Source organism: Pecten maximus, chromosome 2 (genome assembly GCF_902652985.1).
Source record: "Pecten maximus chromosome 2, xPecMax1.1, whole genome shotgun sequence".
In the NCBI taxonomy this organism is placed as follows: Eukaryota; Metazoa; Mollusca; class Bivalvia; order Pectinida; family Pectinidae; genus Pecten; species Pecten maximus.
This window is the reverse complement of record NC_047016.1, coordinates 10,057,348-10,080,162: the sequence shown is the minus strand read 5'-3', so window position 1 is coordinate 10,080,162 and position 22,815 is coordinate 10,057,348. Positions and strand designations below refer to the sequence as shown.

The 22,815-nt window shown below is 39.2% G+C and overlaps 3 protein-coding genes across 3 annotated transcripts in view; 1 reads left to right on the top strand and 2 right to left on the bottom strand.

Moving 5' to 3' along the window:
* LOC117316920 (U3 small nucleolar ribonucleoprotein protein IMP3-like) overlaps window positions 1-13,387 on the top strand; it is a 73,345-nt gene extending 59,958 nt beyond the window's left edge. The window contains exons 3-7 of the mRNA XM_033871697.1: window positions 8,441-8,515; window positions 9,974-10,053; window positions 11,222-11,273; window positions 11,594-11,666; window positions 13,295-13,387. Coding sequence (XP_033727588.1) covers window positions 8,441-8,515; window positions 9,974-10,053; window positions 11,222-11,273; window positions 11,594-11,666; window positions 13,295-13,321 — 307 coding nt within the window. The 3' untranslated portion in view covers window positions 13,322-13,387. The remainder of the gene's footprint in view (window positions 1-8,440; window positions 8,516-9,973; window positions 10,054-11,221; window positions 11,274-11,593; window positions 11,667-13,294) is intronic.
* Window positions 13,388-13,864: 477 nt separating this feature from the next.
* On the bottom strand, window positions 13,865-15,859 carry LOC117316912 (sodium/potassium/calcium exchanger 1-like). Its single transcript, XM_033871692.1, has 3 exons — window positions 15,422-15,859; window positions 14,998-15,102; window positions 13,865-14,519 (listed from the first exon to the last, which is right to left on the bottom strand). Exons 1-3 carry the CDS (start codon window positions 15,832-15,834, stop codon window positions 14,417-14,419), a joined length of 621 nt encoding a protein of 206 aa, XP_033727583.1. The 5' UTR covers window positions 15,835-15,859; the 3' UTR covers window positions 13,865-14,416.
* LOC117340944 lies at window positions 15,836-20,506 on the bottom strand. The gene is made up of 6 exons (XM_033902738.1): window positions 20,426-20,506; window positions 19,455-19,569; window positions 18,701-18,769; window positions 17,378-18,333; window positions 15,897-16,400; window positions 15,836-15,858 (listed from the first exon to the last, which is right to left on the bottom strand). The coding sequence occupies exons 1-6, from the start codon at window positions 20,496-20,498 to the stop codon at window positions 15,836-15,838; spliced, it is 1,740 nt and encodes a 579-aa protein (XP_033758629.1). The 5' UTR covers window positions 20,499-20,506.
* Window positions 20,507-22,815: the final 2,309 nt, after the last annotated feature.

Sequence of the window (22,815 nt, the reverse complement as noted above, 5' to 3'; positions counted from 1 at the left end):
CACCCTCCAGTCCTAGTCTACATACACATCCCTGACACCCTCCAGTCCTAGTCTACATACACATCCCTGACACCCTCCAGTCCTAGTCTACATACACATCCCTGACACCCTCCAGTCCTAGTCTACATACACATCCCTGACACCCTCAGTCCTAGTCTACATACACATCCCTGACACCCTCCAGTCCTAGTCTACATACACATCCCTGACACCCTCCAGTCCTAGTCTACATACACATCCCTGACACCCTCCAGTCCTAGTCTACATACACATCCCTGACACCCTCCAGTCCTAGTCTACATACACATCCCTGACACCCTCCAGTCCTAGTCTACATACACATCCCTGACACCCTCCAGTCCTAGTCTACATACACATCCCTGACACCCTCCAGTCCTAGTCTATATACACATCCCTGACACCCTCCAGTCCTAGTTTACATACACATCCCTGACACCCTCCAGTCCTAGTCTACATACACATCTCTGACACCCTCCAGTCCTGGTCTACATACACATCCCTGACACCCTCCAGTCCTAGTCTACATACACATCCCTGACACCCTCCAGTCCTAGTCTACATATACATCCCTGACACCCTCCAGTCCTAGTCTATATACACATCTCTGACACCCTCCAGTCCTAGTCTACATACACATCCCTGACGCCCTCCAGTCCTAGTCTACATACACATCCTTAACACCCTCCAGTCCTAGTCTACATACACATCCCTGACACCCTCCAGTCCTAGTGGACATAAACATCCCTGACACCCTCCAGTCCTAGTCTACATACACATCCCTGACACCCTCCAGTCCTAGTCTATATACACATCCCAGACACCCTCCAGTCCTAGTTTACATACACATCCCTGACACCCTCCAGTCCTAGTCTATATACACATCCCTGACACCCTCCAGTCCTAGTTTACATACACATCCCTGACACCCTCCAGTCCTAGTCTACATACACATCCCTGACACCCTCCAGTCCTAGTCTACATACACATCACTGACACCCTCCAGTCCTAGTCTACATACACATCCCTAACACCCTCCAGTCCTAGTCTATATACACATCACTGAACACCCTCCAGTCCTAGTCTACATACACACCCCTGACACCCTCCAGTCCTAGTCTACATACACATCCCTGACACCCTCCAGTCCTAGTTTACATACACATCCCTGACACCCTTCAGTCCTAGTCTATATACACATCCCTGACACCCTCCAGTCCTAGTTTACATACACATCCCTGACACCCTCCAGTCCTAGTCTACATACACATCTCTGACACCCTCCAGTCCTGGTCTACATACACATCCCTGACACCCTCCAGTCCTAGTCTACATACACATCCCTGACACCCTCCAGTCCTAGTCTACATATACATCCCTGACACCCTCCAGTCCTAGTCTATATACACATCTCTGACACCCTCCAGTCCTAGTCTACATACACATCCCTGACGCCCTCCAGTCCTAGTCTACATACACATCCTTAACACCCTCCAGTCCTAGTCTACATACACAACCCTGACACCCTCCAGTCATAGTCTACATACACATCTCTGACACCCTCCAGTCCTAGTCTATATACACATACACATCTCTGACACCCTCCAGTCCTAGTCTACATACACATCCCTGACACCCTCCAGTCCTAGTTTACATACACATCCCTGACACCCTTCAGTCCTAGTCTGTATACACATCCCTGACACCCTCCAGTCCTAGTCTACATACACATCCCTGACACCCTCCAGTCCTAGTCTACATACACATCCCTGACACCCTCCAGTCCTAGTCTACATACACATACACATCCCTGACACCCTCCAGTCCTAGTCTACATACACATCCCTGACACCCGCCAGTCCTGTTCTTTATATATTTTACTTAACTGTGACATTATCCAGCAGTTACACCTAACTTTTCACATTATGTATAATTCATGTACATTGCATTCACATAGAATGGCAGGAATTACCTACCTTGTTTGTACTTTGGGTGGGAAAAATTGGGAGGAAATTTGCTTTTTCCTACTGTTGAATGTCTTAACAAACAATTTATTAATGACAAACTGATTCAACTTATGCACGGCAGCGCTTCACTTATTAATAAAGCCTGCTTGTTAATGGCTGTCTCATCCATAACACATGTTTGTATGATATGTATTGTTTTATTCCTTAATTAGTAATTATTTATCAAAGAAAAGATAGTTTCATTAAAGGGAAACTTTTCTATGATACTTTATTAAGTCTGAATAGTAAACCAGGAAAAGATAATGTGCTGGAATTTAAATCATTTGTGTCCAGATTGTGAAGCTGTATGTTAGTTAGCACACATGTACCACTCAATGTTAAAATACTATTGTGCCAACATCATACTTCTTTTGTCTACTGAGCCAATCACATGTGACCATCAACACGCTTCAGTGATCACTTTTATGCCCAAGCGAGCCAATACACTGATATTGGGTGGCAGTTGAGGGGTGAGTTGGGACCCTGGGGTTACTGCTTCAATAGCAGAACAGATTGATTACAGTAGTGTTAAAGTGGAAATTCCACGCACGCCAGAAAAAACATCTAAGGCTTTACAATCCAATGTAGGGTAGATAATAAAATCTAAAACAATACCTTGGCAGCTAAGCTATACAGGAATAAGTTTCCAAACAAACATGTCTGTGTGCGACTTATCTTATTTTTGTATTGTGTACTTTAATGCATAGACGGGCACTTTAAATTGGACATGACCAGTAGGATAATTACCCCTTATGATGACATAGTCTTTGACCCAATACAACTCAGCCTGACTGATTTGGCAGGCTTTGATTCATTATCATTTGACATTTTGTCTTTTGTATCACAACCCAGTTTATACACTCAGTGGATTTGTATTACCACAGAGAGAAGTTAATGAAATGCACAATAAAGCCGAGATAATTAAAAGTTCAAAGGTCAAGTTCTTGGCCTATACCGTAGGATTTATCAGTAAAATCTATATTCTGTGTATATTATTTTGTAAACGAGTAATTTTTACTTTATAACTTGATTTACAGGTCAACATCTCGGTAATCAATATACGTCACCATTATCAATAAATTATTCTACCTCAGGTCTCCACGTCTTGGGTCTTCTCTACCTTTCAGGTCTCCATGTTGTATCAGGCCTCCCTATCTCAGGTCTCTACGTTGTGGCAGGTCTCCATATCTTAGGTCTCTGCGTTGTCTCAGGTCTCCATATCTCAGGTCTCAATATCTTAGGTCTCTGCGTTGTCTCAGGTCTCCATATCTCAGGTCTCTACGTTGTCTCATGTCTCTACATTGTCTGAGGTCTCCATATCTCAGGTCTCTACGTTGTCTCACGTCTCTACATTGTCTCAGGTCTCCATATCTCGGGTCTCTACATTGTCTCAGGTCACTACATTGTCTCAGGTCTCTACGTTGTCTCACGTCTCTACATTGTCTGAGGTCTCCATATCTCAGGTCTCTACGTTGTCTCACGTCTCTACATTGTCTGAGGTCTCCATATCTCAGGTCTCTACGTTGTCTCACGTCTCTACATTGTCTGAGGTCTCCATATCTCAGGTCTCTACGTTGTCTCACGTCTCTACATTGTCTGAGGTCTCCATATCTCAGGTCTCTACGTTGTCTCACGTCTCTACATTGTCTGAGGTCTCCATATCTCAGGTCTCTACGTTGTCTCACGTCTCTACATTGTCTCAGGTCTCCATATCTCGGGTCTCTACGTTGTCTCACGTCTCAACATTGTCTGAGGTCTCCATATCTCAGGTCTCTACGTTGTCTCAGGTCTCCATATCTCGGGTCTCTACATTGTCTCAGGTCTCCATATCTCAGGTCTCTGCGTTGTCTCAGGTCTCTACGTTGTCTCACGTCTCTACATTGTCTCAGGTCTCCATATCTCAGGTCTCTAGTGGTCTCAGGTCTCTACATTGTCTCAGGTCTCCATATCTCAGGTCTCTACGTTGTCTCATGTCTCTACATTGTCTGAGGTCTCCATATCTCAGGTCTCTACGTTGTCTCACGTCTCTACATTGTCTGAGGTCTCCATATCTCAGGTCTCTACGTTGTCTCACGTCTCTACATTGTCTCAGGTCTCCATATCTCGGGTCTCTACATTGTCTCAGGTCACTACATTGTCTCAGGTCTCTACGTTGTCTCACGTCTCTACATTGTCTGAGGTCTCCATATCTCAGGTCTCTACGTTGTCTCACGTCTCTACATTGTCTGAGGTCTCCATATCTCAGGTCTCTACGTTGTCTCACGTCTCTACATTGTCTGAGGTCTCCATATCTCAGGTCTCTACGTTGTCTCAGGTCTCCATATCTCAGGTCTATGCGTTGTCTCAAGTCTCTACATTGTCTCAGGTCTCCATATCTTAGGTCTCTGCATTGTCTCAGGTCTCCATATCTCAGGTCTCAATATCTTAGGTCTCTGCGTTGTCTCAGGTCTCCATATCTCAGTTCTCTACGTTGTCTCATGTCTCTACATTGTCTGAGGTCTCCATATCTCGGGTCTCTACGTTGTCTCACGTCTCTACATTGTCTCAGGTCTCCATATCTCAGGTCTCTAGTGGTCTCAGGTCTCTACATTGTCTCAGGTCTCCATATCTCAGGTCTCTACGTTGTCTCAGGTCTCCATATCTCGGGTCTCTACATTGTCTCAGGTCTCCATATCTCAGGTCTCTGCGTTGTCTCAGGTCTCCATATCTCGGGTCTCTACGTTGTCTCACGTCTCTACATTGTCTGAGGTCTCCATATCTCAGGTCTCTACGTTGTCTCAGGTCTCCATATCTCGGGTCTCTACATTGTCTCAGGTCTCCATATCTCAGGTCTCTGCGTTGTCTCAGGTCTCCATATCTCAGGTCTCTACGTTGTCTCACGTCTCTACATTGTCTCAGGTCTCCATATCTCAGGTCTCTAGTGGTCTCAGGTCTCTACATTGTCTCAGGTCTCCATATCTCGGGTCTCTACGTTGTCTCACGTCTCTACATTGTCTGAGGTCTCCATATCTCAGGTCTCTACGTTGTCTCACGTCTCTACATTGTCTGAGGTCTCCATATCTCAGGTCTCTACGTTGTCTCACGTCTCTACATTGTCTCAGGTCTCCATATCTCAGGTCTCTACGTTGTCTCACGTCTCTACATTGTCTGAGGTCTCCATATCTCAGGTCTCTAGTGGTCTCAGGTCTCTACATTGTCTCAGGTCTCCATATCTCGGGTCTCTACATTGTCTGAGGTCTCCATATCTCAGGTCTCTACGTTGTCTCACGTCTCTACATTGTCTGAGGTCTCCATCTCTCAGGTCTCTACGTTGTCTCACGTCTCTACATTGTCTCAGGTCTCCATATCTCGGGTCTCTACATTGTCTCAGGTCACTACATTGTCTCAGGTCTCTACGTTGTCTCACGTCTCTACATTGTCTGAGGTCTCCATATCTCAGGTCTCTACGTTGTCTCACGTCTCTACATTGTCTGAGGTCTCCATATCTCAGGTCTCTACGTTGTCTCACGTCTCTACATTGTCTGAGGTCTCCATATCTCAGGTCTCTACGTTGTCTCAGGTCTCCATATCTCAGGTCTATGCGTTGTCTCAAGTCTCTACATTGTCTCAGGTCTCCATATCTTAGGTCTCTGCGTTGTCTCAGGTCTCCATATCTCAGGTCTCTACATTGTCTCAGGTCTCCATGTCTCAAATCTTTGATACCTTCCAGTCCTGGAGGTCTCCGACAGATCTGCCCAAGGTCCTCTCAACCCCATAGGTCTGGGACATGGTCCTGTTTTATCGCAAAGTCTTCCAATAGCAGTAAGGCCTTTTCTGCCAGTCTGACATGTAGAGGCCTGATTTGACTATCCTCCTTAGTCAGTTTTTCTGATATAAAGTCCTGTTTAGTTGTCAAACAAAGGTCCCAATTGAGGTCTGCTTTCACCAGTCAAATTTACCTGTTAGTCTTACCCATTATCCATCTCACTGTCAAATCTGCCAGTCTGGATCAATGTCCCTCCCATTGTCAAATCAGTGTGACTATATAAAGGTTTTGTTTGTAAATTTTGAAGATATCGAGTAATAAAAACCAGTAGTTTATAACTAGTTGTCCCTTAAAGAGTTGACTGGACATAAAAAAAAAAAAAAAAAAAAAAACATGTTCCATTGCTCCACCAGCCCAAAGTGAGGAATAAAAGTTTCAGTTCCCTATTTTTCAAACCATTTAGACTCCAATAAGGTTGTGTCCAAATGTCAAAACGGCATTGACTCTCTGTCAAAGCACCAAGACTTCTGGACCATACTAACTGTCTTTGTTGGGTATACTCTGTCTAACAGTGCTTCGTATTGTCTACAAGTCAGCATGGATAAACGTCACCAGAATGCTTGTACATCATGCATTAAACAACATAGTCCTGCCTGTTGTTCTGTCTATACAATACTTGGCAAACGTCAGTCTTTTGAACATCTGATTGATTTTCTCCTAAGAGGTTTTAAACACCCCAATTAACTAAAGTTATCAGTATCAAGGTGAAAATAAGAATGTAACTTTGATAGAAGACCTAACACGAATGTTCATATGTTATCATAATATCTCTATAGCAACAATTGACAAAGGCAAGACAGTAGGGCGACGTCATGAAAATGTCTTTCATGATGTCATAATAACGTTATTTATGTGTTGAAATTTTTATTGATGGAAATATAACAAACTGCCTATTATGAAAAAGAAACGGTTACAAAAAGAATTTGAATTAAGATTCTATTTACATTTGACTTCAGTTGTGGTATTGTGCTGCACTTTTGGAAGGTTTGTTGATGTGAATTAATAATCCAGATGACTTTTTTTGGTTTATTTGTTGGCAAACCAAATGTATACCACATTTTGTTTATACAAGTAAATACATTGAGTTCTCCATTTAGCAAGGTCAAACATCGGACATACATTGATATATATTAAGTATACATTCATTGCATTATAGTTTACATTAAAATATGCCAGGCTTCAATCTACTGCCATCATGAACGTGTCGCAAAGGCCAGTCAGACATTTTAATAAACATTTTTTGAGAGAGAGGAGGAGGGGGAGCTGTCCCTGTTTGGTCTCTTGCTGATGACTATCACTGGCTGCTAATCCTGGCATCTCCTACAACCTCCGACCTCCAGAGATGAAAGAAAGGACTGAAACCGATCTTCATGGGAATGTGTCTGGGGACTTCACTATAACAAGCATGTCCTGCTGTTCTGTTAGACAAGCACACTCCCTAGACATGTCCTACTGTTCTTTTAGACAAGCACACTCCCCAGACTTGTTCTGCTGTTCTGTTAAACTAGCTCACTCCTCAGATAGGTTCTGTTGAAGTTCAGTCCTGCTGTTCCAAATGTCGAACATGCATGTACATTATGTATTTATAAGCAAAAAAATTCAAATTAGGTAAAATTGCATTTATATTAAACTGAAATGTCCAATGACAAGCAAAATTTATCTGCACTTTGGTTTGGCCATTATAGAACTAGTCCTGTCAGAAAATTAAGTGCTGATAACCTTAGAATTATCAAGCAACATCCAAATAATATGAGTTGTTTGAAATTGAAGTTGTTGAGGTCAAGTGCCAATAAGGCAACCTTGGAATATAGACCCCCTATGGTGAATCCTTTGGAATTGTTTTACCATTTAATGTGTTTAAATGAGCTAGATCATTGTCTGGGCAGTTATGGTAACATGCTGTCTTAGCATAAACGTCCAGAAAGGAAAATGTTTTTACCGCTACAACTTCTATAAATAGCGTATCAAACAGCACATCTTGTTCCCTTCCATGCTTGTTAAAAAATGCATCAGAATTGGATTTGGAATGATACCGAATTAGATTTCCAAAAAAGATAAAAGTTTAAAGCCTTCAAAGAGACCCGTAATGGGGTGGCACACATGAGATAAACAAGTTGATTACTGAGCTGATAAGGAGTCCTGCATTCCTGGGGGGTTTATACAGCCCCACGTAGCATCTCAACCCTACAATCACTGCAAAACTTCATCCCTTTTTGATCAGGATATATCTCGGAAAATAAAATTATATTCTGTCAGTATAATGTCCTATATCTGAAGTCTCTTTGTTGTCTGGTTACAATCCGAGACAAAGAGCGTTTCCGTTGTAGGAGTGTAGAATATCTGGGTAAGAAGAGGAAAACAATGTTTCAGTCTTCGTACACCAATTTTACTTCAGAAAATGTAACTGGAATTGTGTCCAACCATGATACAATATTGTCATCTTACCATTACTTTGATGCAATTTCCAATAAAATTGCTGCGACAGGAAAAAACATCTTTGTTGTGTGCTCTCCAAATGTATTTTACAACATATTTTGTCATTCCAATCTTCAGCCTCATTTTTAGTACTAAATATTTTCATACTTAACAACGAAACATTTTGTCCTTGCAGATACACAATGCGGTTGATTCCAAGCAAGAGGAGCCTAGAACTGGCAGACAAGATCACAGCCTCCAGCTTCTGCAGGTGATTCTTTTATTGGACATCACTTGTTATCAATATTGGACATTACTGGGTGTCAATATTGGACATTACTGGGTATCAATATTGGACATTACTGGGATGTCAATATTGGACATTACTGGGTATCAATATTCAACATTACTGGGTATCTGTATTGGACACTACTAGGTATCAATATTGGACATTACTGGCTGTCAATATTGGACATTACTGGCTGTCAATATTGGACATTACTGGCTGTCAATATTGGAGAATAATTTAATTTTGTATGAAACACGCATTTTCATTGGCTGAAATAATTTTGTTATACCTCCATAACAAAAATTTTGACGTTGCGAAATGTAACGTCATTTTTGATTGGCTGATGACGTTGCATAATAATTTATCACAGAAAAGAGTTCGCCAAAGAAAGTGAAATATCTTGGTGTGTATAAGACGAAATTAAATTATAAGAATTAACATTAATTATTTTTTCTGTTATAGTCATAACATAAAAAACTGGAGTGTACTCTCTTCATAAACCGCTTCGTGGTTTATTTAGAGTACACTCCAGTTTTTTCTGTTATGACTGTATAACAGAAAAAGTAATTGATGTTAATCCTTAATTACTGGCTGTCAATATTGGACATTACTGGGTGTCAATATTGGACATTACTGGGTATCAATATTGGACATTACTGGGTATCAATATTGGACATTACTGGGTATCAATATTGGACATTAACGGGTGTCAATATTGGACATTACTGGGTATCAGTATTGGACATTACTGGGTGTCAATATTGGGCATTACTGGGTATCAATATTAGACATTACCGGCTGTCAATATTGGACATTACTGGGTATCAATATTGGATATTACTGGGTGTCAATATTCAACATTACTGGGTGTCAATATTGTACATTACTGGGTATCAATATTGGACATTACTGGGTATCAATATTAGACATTACTGGGTATCAATATTCGACATTACTGGCTGTCAATATTGGACATTACTTGGTATCAATATTGGACATTACTGGGTTTCAATATTGGGCATTACTGGGTATCAATATTGGACATTACTGTTGAACTGCTCCAAAATGTTGCATGTTTACAACTTGCAATGATTTCATTTGTTCTACCCATTTTGTTCACATGATGAAGATATTGACTGTATAATAACCCAGCTATTATTTACAACCATCAGAAACTGAGGACATTAGAGTTGATAGTCGAATAATTCTGCAGGGAAATAATATTGTATGTTGTCAACCCTAGAACAGGTACTTGTTTGTATTTCTTAGGTTGTGTTATGGTGATATTATTATTGACAAATCATATTGGCTACCAATCAAAGGCATTAATTGTCAATCTGGAATTTAGTTCCGAATTTCAAAAGATGTCCTTGACATTGATTTCAATTTTATTTTGAATTTGATTTGTTCTTGCACGAGATGATGATGTTGGTTTTACAGGCGACGTTTGCCGGTGGTGATGGTAAGGAACCACATGTCAGAGACCCTAAAGGCAGCCACTACATTTATAGAGCAGGGACGTATCCTTTGTAATACTGGCCACTCCAACGATGGGCGGGAAGAATGAAAAAAAAATCTGCTGGTGGTCGTAAATTTATATTTATGCCAGCAAAGTGTGACTGTGCCTGAAGGCGATGTGAATGTGGGGTATGTCATTATTTCAAACACCGATACTTTTGTCAGGGACTGGAATGTACTACACCGAGGTGCAGCGAATATTTATGTACAATTAGTTAAATTAGGTCTGTTGTCATTTAATTTATTCACCAGGGGAAATTATTTCAAGGGTATTCTTTTAACATGCATAATTCATTTGTGCGTGAATACCAATTGATGTGTCATTGAGCTTTTGTTGGATAATACTTCTTCCAGTTCTTTGGCCACTCCTACCATTTTATGCAGTAGTAAATTCCAATGGTACATATGACATATTTGATTTAACTATCCCCCCTCCCCTGTTGTCTTGAAATTTAATTTGTGGGAAATGTTCATTTTACTGTCTGTAGTTATATATTAGGTAGGGCCGTATAATAAAACCCTCTAGTCAGTTATGGCAGTTACAGGGGGAAGGGGGAATAACTCTTTGTTAGTGCCAAGAATGATTTCTCGAACCTTCCATATATTGAGACCGTAGAACCTATTCCTACATACCTGTAAATTGACATACCTTTATACATCATGTGCTAGCTTACAAATATTAATTTACAGATACACAGGCAGTGTTTCTTTGCAGTTGACATATCCCCAGTGTTTTGAAATGATGCCCCAAGTTGTTTTGAAATGATGTTAGTTTGAAGGAACTCTTTAACATAATTTTTCCATAGGAAGGCATTACAAAATTGAAGGAAAAAATCTTAGTTATAAGGAACCATCTTAAATTCTGTAATGCTTTTTATTGAATGTTTAAATCTGGAATTTCCTTAATTAAGGAATGTTGCTGAAACTGGGCCCTGATATTATGAAAATTAATTGGTTATGCTTTATTTCATTACAGGAATTCTTCTTATTAGCAGTGATATATCTGATAAAGAATTCTGTTGAATGATTTTAAATTAACATGATAATAGATAGGTAATAGAAATGTGCAAGAAATCCAATCCTCATTCAATACTATGTTACATTTTAAAAACTCCTCATGTATATATGTAATGACTTCTAGAGGATACAATGACCTTGACAAATGTCTAGATGTACGAGTAGGACCTCAGGTAATGTCCGATCCAGCTTTCCTCGTCACCAGGTAATTTTTTGATACCTATATATACCGTACTTAAATAACTTGTCATAAGTATTTAGTGACACATTGCAATTTGAAGGTGTCAATATACTGAAGAGACTTACTTTATCTTCAAATTTTAAATTATTACATCTTATTTTTAAGATAGGTAAGACTTTTTGTGACAGAGGGAGTTTATGTTCATCTTTGAAATGTTAATTATAATGATATTAACTCCATATTCTAAAAGCAAGCAAGATTTTTTTCGTAAGAGATGTTAGATGAGAAAGAAAGATCATCTTACTGCATGAATTCTTCAGTTTACTGTGCTTGTATCTCTCCAGGAATATGGAGGACTTCATCACATGGACAGATACCTCAGCCATCAGGAAGCATGTACTAGACTATAACGACATGGTAAGTATTATGGTACAGGTATTGTGTCTGAATTATGTCAGATTAGACAGGTCTTGTGTCTGAATTATGTCAGATTAGACAGGTCTTGTGTCTGAATTATGTCAGATTAGACAGGTCTTGTGTCTGAATTACGTCAGATTAGACAGGTCTTGTGTCTGAATTACGTCAGATTAGACAGGTCTTGTGTCTGAATTACATCAGATTAGACAGGTCTTGTGTCTGAATTATGTCAGATTAGACAGATCTTGTGTCTAAATTACGTCAGATTAGACAGGACTCAAGTCTAGACTAGGTCAAACAAGACAGGACTCGAGTCTAGACTGGGTCAGATAAGACAGGACTCGAGTCAAGACTAGCTCAGATAAGACAGGACTCAAGTTTAGACTAGCTCAGAAAAGACAGGTCTCGAGTCTAGACTAGGTCAGATAAGACAGGACTCGAGTCAAGACTAGGTCAGATAAGACAGGTTTCGAGTCTAGACTCCGTCAGATAAGACAGGACTAAAGTCTAGACTAGGTCAGATAAGACAGGTCTCGAGTCTAGACTAGCTCAGATAAGACAGGTCTCGAGTCTAGACTAGCTCAGATAAGACAGGTCTCGAGTCTAGACTCCGTCAGATAAGACAGGACTCGAGTCTAGACTAGCTCAGATAAGACAGGTCTCGAGTCTAGACTCCGTCAGATAAGACAGGACTAAAGTCTAGACTAGGTCAGATAAGACAGGTCTCGAGTCTAGACTAGCTCAGATAAGACAGGTCTGGAGTCTAGACTCCGTCAGATAAGACAGGACTCGAGTCTAGACTCCGTCAGATAAGACAGGTCTCGAGTCTAGACTAGATCAGATAAGACAGGACTCCAGTTTAGACTAGCTCAGATAAGACAGGACTCAAGTTTAGACTAGGTCAGATAAGACAGGACTCGAGTCAAGACTAGGTCAGATAAGACAGGTCTCGAGTCTAGACTGGGTCAGATAAGACAGGACTCGAGTCTAGACTAGGTCAGATAAGACAGGACTCAAGTCTAGACTAGCTCAGATAAGACAGGTCTCGAGTCTAGACTAGGTCAGATAAGACAGGACTCGAGTCAAGACTAGGTCAGATAAGACAGGTTTCGAGTCTAGACTCCGTCAGATAAGACAGGACTAAAGTCTAGACTAGGTCAGATAAGACAGGTCCCGAGTCTAGACTAGCTCAGATAAGACAGGTCTCGAGTCTAGACTAGCTCAGATAAGACAGGTCTCGAGTCTAGACTCCGTCAGATAAGACAGGACTTGAGACTAGACTAGCTGAGATAAGACAGGACTGGAGTCTAGACTAGGTCAGATAAGACAGGTCTCAAGTCTAGACTAGGTTAGATAAGACAGGACTTGAGACTAGACTAGGTCAGATGACACATTTTTTTGTTTCGAGTATATTAAACAAGTTTTTCTCAAAGTTCAAATTAGTACATGCATTGAAAATTAAAATGTTTGTACAGATCTTTCTTTGTGTATAATAACAAACCTTTTTTTGCATGAACATAAGAGTATGTTAAAGTTACTCCATGCTTTGAATAAAACCATTTCAATGTTAAAGTTACTCCATGCTTTGAATATAAGCATTTCAATGTGATGATGGTTGTACATTACAGAGAGACGACTTTGATCTGATGAGCTAACAGACACAGCATTATCCCTTCATCATCTGTGATTTCATTGTAAATACCACAATAAACATGTACATAACTGAAAAAAATCTTTGTTAGATTTATTCTTCATAGCAGCAAATTGGCAGCATTTTGATTCCTGTCACATATGTGGTTGATTTATGTATTGAATCAAAAGTTTTACTGCCATAGATGCTTGTGTGATCACGTTTGTTGGCAGATATTTAAGTTGTGTCTTTTATCAGCTATTCCTTAAACAAAATTTTGGAAAAAAGAAAAAAACAAGGCTCATTCATATTTGCCTGGTAACTTACTGTGTTGTAAAGGGCTTTTTTTACTGGATACTAGTATTGTATTCAAGTATAAGATGTGCCCTTTAATGACTAAGTCACATGTATTCCTGTATAAATAACAATACAGTGAAACCTGCTTGAACGGTCACCTTTAATATGCGGCCAGTCTGTGGTCACCTTTAATATGCGGCCAGTCTGTGGTCACCTTTAATATGCGGCCAGTCTGTGGTCACCTTTAATATGCGGCCAGTCTGTGGTCACCTTTAATATGCGGCCAGTCTGTGGTCCGCCCGATGAAAAATACTATAAATAATGTACCTTAAAGAAGCTGTCATCTGTCAAAATGGAGACAGGAGATCTAACATTTTATATGGACGGACAATGCTGTAACTCATTGTCATACTTTTTGGATAGGTATATAAATATTTACTTACAGAAGTCCTGACATTAATTTAAGATAACATTATGTAATTACAAGGTTCATTGCTTTTGATGGAAGAAAGAAGAATAAAAAACTACATTTCAGTACTTCGATTTCTCATGGAATCCGTTTTAAATGTAAGATAATACCTGTTTGTTTCTTTTCTTTTTTAATTGTTTAAAACATAATTTTTAATGGCCTCGTTACCAGTCCTAATATTTTACTTAGTGATACATTTTGTCCTAGATGAAGTCAGTTGTGTTCATATTCTTTTGTCCCTGGAGTGACATCACAATCATGTAACTACATTTTGTAACAGGTAGGGTCTATCAGATTCCAGGTGATCATTCATTAGAAGTCAAACAAACACAGAAGTATGCTACAAATGGCTAGTCATTTTTTGGCCAACATGTTGACTCGGTTGTCATTGGTGGGGGTCTGCAGCTTCCTCTGATTGGCTGCCTGCATCTCTCGCTTGGCACGCAATAACATCATACTGAAAAAGGGATTTGACAATGCCTTCATCCTGCAGTAACTCATTATTTTATACAAATGTACATGTATGTAGTCATAAAACAGTCAATTTTTCAGGAAACTAGCTCATTTGAATTTTCTGGAAACAACAGGACTATAATGACATTTTTTCTTCAACTTGTTTCTTGTTTAAAATTATCTCTCTATATTCATGTATACAAATAAAGAAATAAGTGGCAATATTATTCTCTCTATAAATGCTTTTTGAAAGATCTACTTTTCCTCCTCTCTGGCATTTTGACTTTTCATGAAGTTATGAAAAAGACTAAATTCACTTAAAAATGAGATGATCAATGATTTGCTGTAAGACCACCGACTTATTGAATTCATTAGTGGACCAAGGGAGGTAAATCTTACAGGACAGCGCTGACATGAAGTCGAGCTGTAGTGTACCACATTTTAGAAAGAGTTTTAGCAAACTACATATTCTCGCTACATACTTGAGGTTTGACACTTCTCTGATCAGGCTTTTGACAATAGCTGTACCGTCTGGTAAGGAGGGTGGTACTGCTGGTGTCTTAGAATCATGGCCTCGTCCAGTATCCCTTAAAAACCATGTTACTGTTAAGTTCGTGAACACATAAACACTAATTCTACTGACTATTCTGAATATATAGGATAGTTTGAATAAACTTGGTAAATGACAGTATTATTTTTCATTCTGTTAATACAACATACCTAAACCTCAAAGTTTTCACCTGAGTATTTCAATCAGGAGTAGGTTATAGAGTAAGTTAATAGATTGGTTTTGTAGCTTAATCTATCAGAGGTCCCATAACTATCATCAAACAAGATATACTTCTATTTATCTCATTACCATCTCCAGAATAAGGACTTAATCAATTTACATTAAACTTTACAAACCCAAATGGTCCCAGGGGCTCCTCTGTCCAGTCCATTGTACTAATAGCACACAGCTGGGAGTCGGAGATTTCCTCAGCCTCCACACCCTCTACTGTAGCCATTTCTTGTGTCTCTACCTCCGTACCCTCTAATGTAGTCAAGCCTTGTATCTCTTCCTCCATACCCTCCAATGTAGCCATGTTATGTTTCTCTTCTTCCGTACCCTCTACTGTAGTCATGCCTTGTATCTCTTCCTCCGTACCCTGTACTGTAGTCATGTTATGTGTCTCTTCCTCCTTACCCTCTACTCTAGTCATGCCTTGTATCTCTTCCTCCGTACCCTGTACTGTAGTCATGTTATGTGTCTCTTCCTCCGTACCCTGTACTGTAGTCATGTTATGTGTCTCTTCCTCCGTACCCTGTACTGTAGTCATGTTATGTGTCTCTTCCTCCGTACCCTGTACTGTAGTCATGCCTTGTATCTCTTCCTCCGTACCCTCTACTGTAGTCATGCCTTGTATCTCTTCCTCCGTACCCTGTACTGTAGTCATGTTATGTGTCTCTTCCTCCGTACCCTGTACTGTAGTCATGTTATGTGTCTCTTCCTCCGTACCCTGTACTGTAGTCATGTTATGTGTCTCTTCCTCCGTACCCTGTACTGTAGTCATGCCTTGTATCTCTTCCTCCGTACCCTCTACTGTAGTCATGCCTTGTATCTCTTCCTCCATACCCTCTAACTTAGCCATGTTATGTGTCTCTTCCGCCATATCCTCTGATGTAGTCAAGCCTTTTATCTCTTCCTCCATACCCTCCAATGTAGCCATGTTATGTTTCTCTTCCTCCATACCCACCGATGTAGTCATGCCTTGTGTCGCCGCTTCTTCGCTCTCCACAGAAGTCTGGTCCAGTATAAGGTTGGCAACGGTTTTGCTACTTCTGTCTATTGTAAGGTTTGGAATGGCATCAGCCTCTGTATCTTTTGTATTCTTCTCTGTGTTCTCTGATGAAAATAACATTGACATTTGAGAAGATAATAAACTACTATAAATGTTGTAATGCAAGCCGACTATATTACCATACAGTGTAAACACAGTTTGTCACAATCCATCATCTCAAAGAGTGCTAACCAAAATATTGGTAAAAGAAGATTAAATTGAAGCAATTCATGTTGAATTTGTCTCAAGAGCAACTCAATTCATGACCCCATGAAATCGACCAAATCAAGATTCAATCCTTACATTTCAAATGTTGTTTTTTTTTTTTTCGAATAAAAAAGTCGGTGTAGATATTAATGTCTCGTAGCTTGTGCAAGTCTAAATGGGGAAAAGCCCGAGGAGTTCCGTATTGTGCATGTCCAGTCGGTCGAGTAAAATAGTCCGCCATTTTAGGATTAAAAACAGTATTACTTTGTCAAAATGTAAGTATTTAGCATATCTGGTCTTTCATAAAATTCAGCAATAAATTATAAATTTGATAATTTTAATAATTATTCCATGTTTATAACAACAATGTAGAAAAAGTGAAATCGTTCTGCGGAAGGATTTTACCTAACCATGTATTCATACGCACTGATCAGTGTTAATCTGGTCAAATTCATGAGCAAATGAAACAGATTAAGTTTGGACGTTTCATTGAGTCCAACTTGAGTAGAAATTGAAATATAGCACTGTGAACAAAGGGCTTTACTTTGTATATAGTTGGTCCTGAGACTCGGTACTTTCTCCATCACTTGATGTATTGATACGATATAACAGACATTTACCTTTCAAAGCAGTGAACAGTGGGTGATAACCCTGGCTGCATGTGATGGTGAACATAACCCCATTTTCATATACAGCACTCCCCATTTGCCCACAAAATTTGGTAGTTGGTGTTGTTAGTCCAGCATGATCTCTCCTAGACAAGGGTACAAACCTACTTACCCAGTGGTTCTGTGGTGCAATATTTTACATTTTTACAGATAGTAACATGCTTTACCTGTAGTAGAAATGTCTTTCTTGACCTTTCTAGAAGAAGCTTTTGTCCCCAGGTCACAAGATTTGGCTGTAACCTGTGTTGTACTATTCACTCCCTCTCGATCCTCTTCCTTGGATCCTGTAGCAATGGACTGTAGTCCTGGAATACAGTAGGAGCCCTGTTTGACTATCCTAGAGTCTCGTTTTATCTGGTCCTTCTCTTTGGTTGGTGGTTCCAGTTTTCTTGTATGTTTTTCTATGGCTCTTGTAGTGATGGTTTGAAGTGTTGGAACACTGTTCATTGAAGCCTTGTTGATTTGATCAGTTGTCAATAAAAGAGGTTGGCTTTGATTTTCAGAATTGATTTCAACTTCTTGGCCTATACTTTGATTGTTTATGTCCTCAATAACACCCATATCTTTGTTGAGAATTTTGCTGTGATTCTCTGTGGCCATTTGTGATATGAGAATACAACCACGGTCTGCTGTAGGATTTTCATCACAAATACGCTCCTCTGTTGAAACTTCTTTGGATTTTAGGTTAATATCTATCAGGTTCCCTACAGGTTTCTCAGCTCGTTGCATATTGGAGTGTAATCCACCATGGTTTGTCTCATTGTTTTGAATAATGCCATGCTCTTCTGGTCCTTTAACAGGTTCTGTCTTCTCACCAATATCATTACATTTCTGATTATTATGCCATCTGTTGAGTGGTTCCTTGTCACCTTCAGACTGTTCCCCAGAGCTGCTGTTTATCATCTTGGTGATAATATCTAATTCAGTATTCAGTTGTTGGTTGCCTTGGATATTGTGATCCTTCAACCTCTCCACCCTTACTTGTGGTAGATTTTTGTTTGTCAGATCTTCAATCTGATCCTTTTGTTCTTGTAGTTGGACAGTAGTGACTGTGTTGTTAGATTTCTTACACTTGTTTGCTGCTTTCAAACGTTTTGTTGGAATGCCATTTTCATCTTGACACCTAAAAGTAAAATGATTGCACATTCAGAGAGGCGGTGATGGAACTACCATGTCTGATAATAACGACTCAGTAATTAAGTTGTTACATCTGTTCAAAAACAACCAAAAATATGTTATCGTTGTCTTAGTCATGTAAGAACATAAATTCTCAATCTTTACACAATAGAACAGGTTATTGTGACAGAATTATTGGTCCTAAACTGGAATATAAAAACCATGCACGTGTATGTTCACTTAAAATCTGGGCACACAAGTTAAAATATTACATATGTGTAATCATTGTCATTACATACCCTTCATGTTACAAGAATCAAAACAGAAAAAAAGAATTGTAAGAAGTAATAAAAGACATAGATTTTGATAGTTACATCTTCTTTGCTGCTCTTTTTTCTTTCTTGAAAGTTGGAACAATCTTCTGTGAACATGGAACTGTAAACCTGTCAGGAAAAAAACGATGCTTGTATTTTTTTTAAACAATTATTTAATCCTATTTTAGTCATTTTTAGACATGCCATCCTAGATCCACCTTCGCTAGCCAAGGCTTCTGATTACGTTACACTACACGTGTAGTGTAACGTAATCAGAAGCCTTGGCTAGCGAAGATGTCCTAGATCATGCTTTAAATGAAGTAAACATTTTTTTTGTTTTTTGTTTGTTTTTGTTTAACGTCCTATTAACAGTCAGGGTCATTTAAGGACGTGCCAGGTTTTGGAGGTGGAGGAAAGCCGAAGTACCCGGAGAAAAACCACTGGCCTACAGTCAGTACCTGGCAACTGCCCCACGTAGGTTTCGAACTCGCAACCCAGAGGTGAGGGCTAGTGGTAAAGTGTTGGGACACCTTAACCACTCGGCCACCGCGGCCCCCAAGTTAAAGTAACTGTAATAAACTAACTATCCTTGATAACTTGTGTGTGTGGATATATACAGTCCCTACCATTTAAATAGAAAATAGTATATTTACACAAATGTTCATGTTTAAACAAGATCCAAGATCCAATAGTTGAATACCAGAATATAGTTTTTAGATGTAGAATTAAAAATATATGTGAAGAGGAAAACACTTTGCATTTAAATATTTGGTATTTTTGTCTTGGTCACTTTTCAGACAGTGAGTGAGTTTACCCTTCATCTTGTCCCTTGCCTTCCTTTTCGGTGTCTGGCTGCTCTACAGTTCCCATTGGAGTGGTTGATGCTGTTTGATCATGAATAGTATCCTCCATTGACTCACTTCCACAATCTAATTTCAGAAAAATGCACTAACATCAAAATTAACTGTCATAACTTATTTCACTTTTGACTTAGAACTCTCGATGTTTGAAAAGTTATCACTGATTTTTGTCTTTTAAAAAAAATCCCTGTTTACCTAATTTAATTGAACCCTAAAGTAGAATGATTGACAGTTTTTTTGTTTTTAATCCTTTTTTTCTACATTTATTTTTACGTAATGTACTGTATTTATATTGAAATTACATTACAAAATGTGTTAATAAGAAGTAATGTAACATGTATGACTCACAATGAAGAATTTCATATCATCTTCTCTTGACCTGTTTTTAATACCAGTGTGCAGGTAAGGTTTGGATTCACTCTTGATATGGTGAATGTATTGTGAAGGGCCTCATAACAGGCTCTTAATTGTAATATTTGTTAATTTAAGATTTTTGCAAAAGTATTTGATTATCTGCTCTAGTTATATATTTGCAGCCATCAGAAATGAACAGTCATTTGTGAGGATTCAGAAACCTTAGTCCCACTCCCAAAATTAGAATAAACCCCAAGATTCAGAAATAACAAAGGATCATGACACTCCACTATCTGAAGGTTCCTGATGTTATATCACCTTTAAAGCTTCCTTGCATAGCAAGATCACCAGAAAATTTGGACTGCACCATCCCTAGACAACGGGTACTTATGTAGAAAGACAGTTGTAGGTGGCAGAATTGATGTTTATGAGATAAGCCCTGAACAAAATCGCACAGGAAGGATAAAGGGCCATAACTCTATGTAGACACCAGACTTGGCAAAATGGGCTTCCACCAGGACAAAATTTGAAAGACAAGTTGTAGATGTTGATATCATCATCAGTTGCATACCATTTCTCTTCACTGACAATCTGGTCGTTCTTGTTTTCTTCGGTTTCTGTTTCTTTGAAGAGGTTGTAGACATTTTGATAATAACCTAGATGTCAAATGCAACTGGTAAAGACGGAATGAAACAGCAAAGAATATACATTGCTACACCGTACAAATGTATGCCAAAAGAGTTAATGAATATTTTGCTTAAATTGATATTATTGATAAAATGAGTATGGACTCTACTGTACTGTATCACTAAAACTTTAGTTTTGAAGTTCATGAACTCGACGAAAATGTTTAAATAACTTGACTCTTGAGGTCCTACCACAGCAACAAGGACATTGATTTTCATGTAAAGCTCTGTACTGTAGGCTATCTAAAAACCATAAGTACTACGGTGCAGTAGGCTACCTTGCTGAGCGCATTGTTGTTGCCTTATAAATGTCATTTTGGACCTTACTGTTTTCTATCAAATCTAAAGAAAGTTAATTCAGTTTTTACACAATATATAACATTTGAAGCTCTTAGAAACTTCGTAAATAGATTCTAACCTACTTTAGTACTCACCTATGTATGCGATATATAAGCCTGAAAAGAATTTCACCTTGCAACTTGGCTTAAATTATGATTTTGAACTGATTTTACAAGCTTAATTTTTCGGCATTTCTTTATCTTCATTTAGGAGAGTTCATCCGGGCGCGTTTGATGTGAAATGTAGATTGATTAAACGATATTGCCACAGATGCTTTCAACACACCTAGATAGAAAAGTTATCATGGTTGTATTCATCGACGGGCACTTCATACGTCCAAGATACCTAAACAATTTTATCACATTCTTATAGAAGGCAAAGACTGTCAGGTCCCATAAGAAAAACGTGATAAACTTACCATATAATGCAGCTACCCCCCTTCCAAGTCCGATGTCAAAGTGTCCGGTTGAGTTGCGCACTACGTGATTGGCGAGCTATGGAAGCCAAAATGGAACAAAGGTTATGTTCAATAACAAGCCACAACAATATGTGAATATTTCATTTTGAGTGTAGTTATTGATATTAAACTTAAAAAAAACAACAACAATTATTTCAATATTCTTAATTTAACAACAACATCCGTGTGTCGAGATACATGTGTATGTAACAGTTAGGCCTAATTGTATGCAAAACTATGGCGCGGGAAGGATGTCATAATTAAATATTTTTGTCTAGGCAAAATTATTTTGCCTAGGCAAAAATAGAATATTGCCTAGGCAAAAATAATATTGCCTGGTCAAAATTCGATATCTGCCTAGGCTAAATTCGATTTTTGCCTAGGCAGAAATAATTTTGCCTAAGCATAAATCGAATATTGCCTAGGCTGAAATATTTTTGCCTAAGCAATATTCGATTTTTGCCTAGGCAATATTTTGTTTTTGCCTCGGCAAAAATATTTAATTATGACATCCTTCCCGCGCCATACAAAACCACGTACTGTTCCATGCTTTAACTTGTGTCATACGCCTCATGCGCACATTTCCCACAGAAAAAATGTCATCATCATCCAGATGATCTTCATCCGCAAAGAACTGTAGATGGACCTAGCCTTTACAAATAAAACACTATCCCCACGATACAAATTTAACCCCATTGTTCAGGTTGAACCCTTCCGGTTGCCACTTGCCACAAATAACACACTTCATCGTCGTCTTAACTATATGTAAGAACACTCTGTTTTTAGGTCACCTGAGACAAAGTCTCAAGTGACCTATTCTAATTGCCTTTTGTCCGTCGTCGTGCGTCGTGCGTCGTCCGTCGTGCGTCCGTAAACAATTTACATTTTTGACTTCTTCTCCAAAACCCCTAAACAAAATTCAATGAAATTTGGCAGGAAGCTTTTATGGCTAAAAGTCAACCAAAATTGTGAATTATATGGTCCCCACCCCCAAGGGGCCTGAGGGACGCGGCTAAAAAGGGTCAAATTTACTAAAACTTCAAAAATCTTCTTCTCTACTCTCAGATATGGTGGAATCAAACACTCTTCATAGATGGAAGGGTCCTCTCTCGGCTCAGGCTCTCTAGCAGAAAGTTCAATTGTTCTTGGCACCGAAACACATTCACTAACAGTGGGTCTAAACCTCATTGCGTCATCATGGGACGATCAGCAACAACAACGCTAGTCACAGCAGCCAGTGCGTGTGGGGAGACAATACCACCTTACATTATATTCAAAGCACAGCGAATATCATGAGAAATGAAATCATGTGAAATTGAAGGCACACAATACCGGGGATCTGCAACAGGGTGCTCAAATTCTTGTTTATTCGCAGATTTTTTTAGTATCATTTCGTAAAAAATGTCACAACACGTCCGTGCCTGCTCCTCTATGATGGACACTCCACACATATTGGTTTGGACATCATAGAGGCAGCAA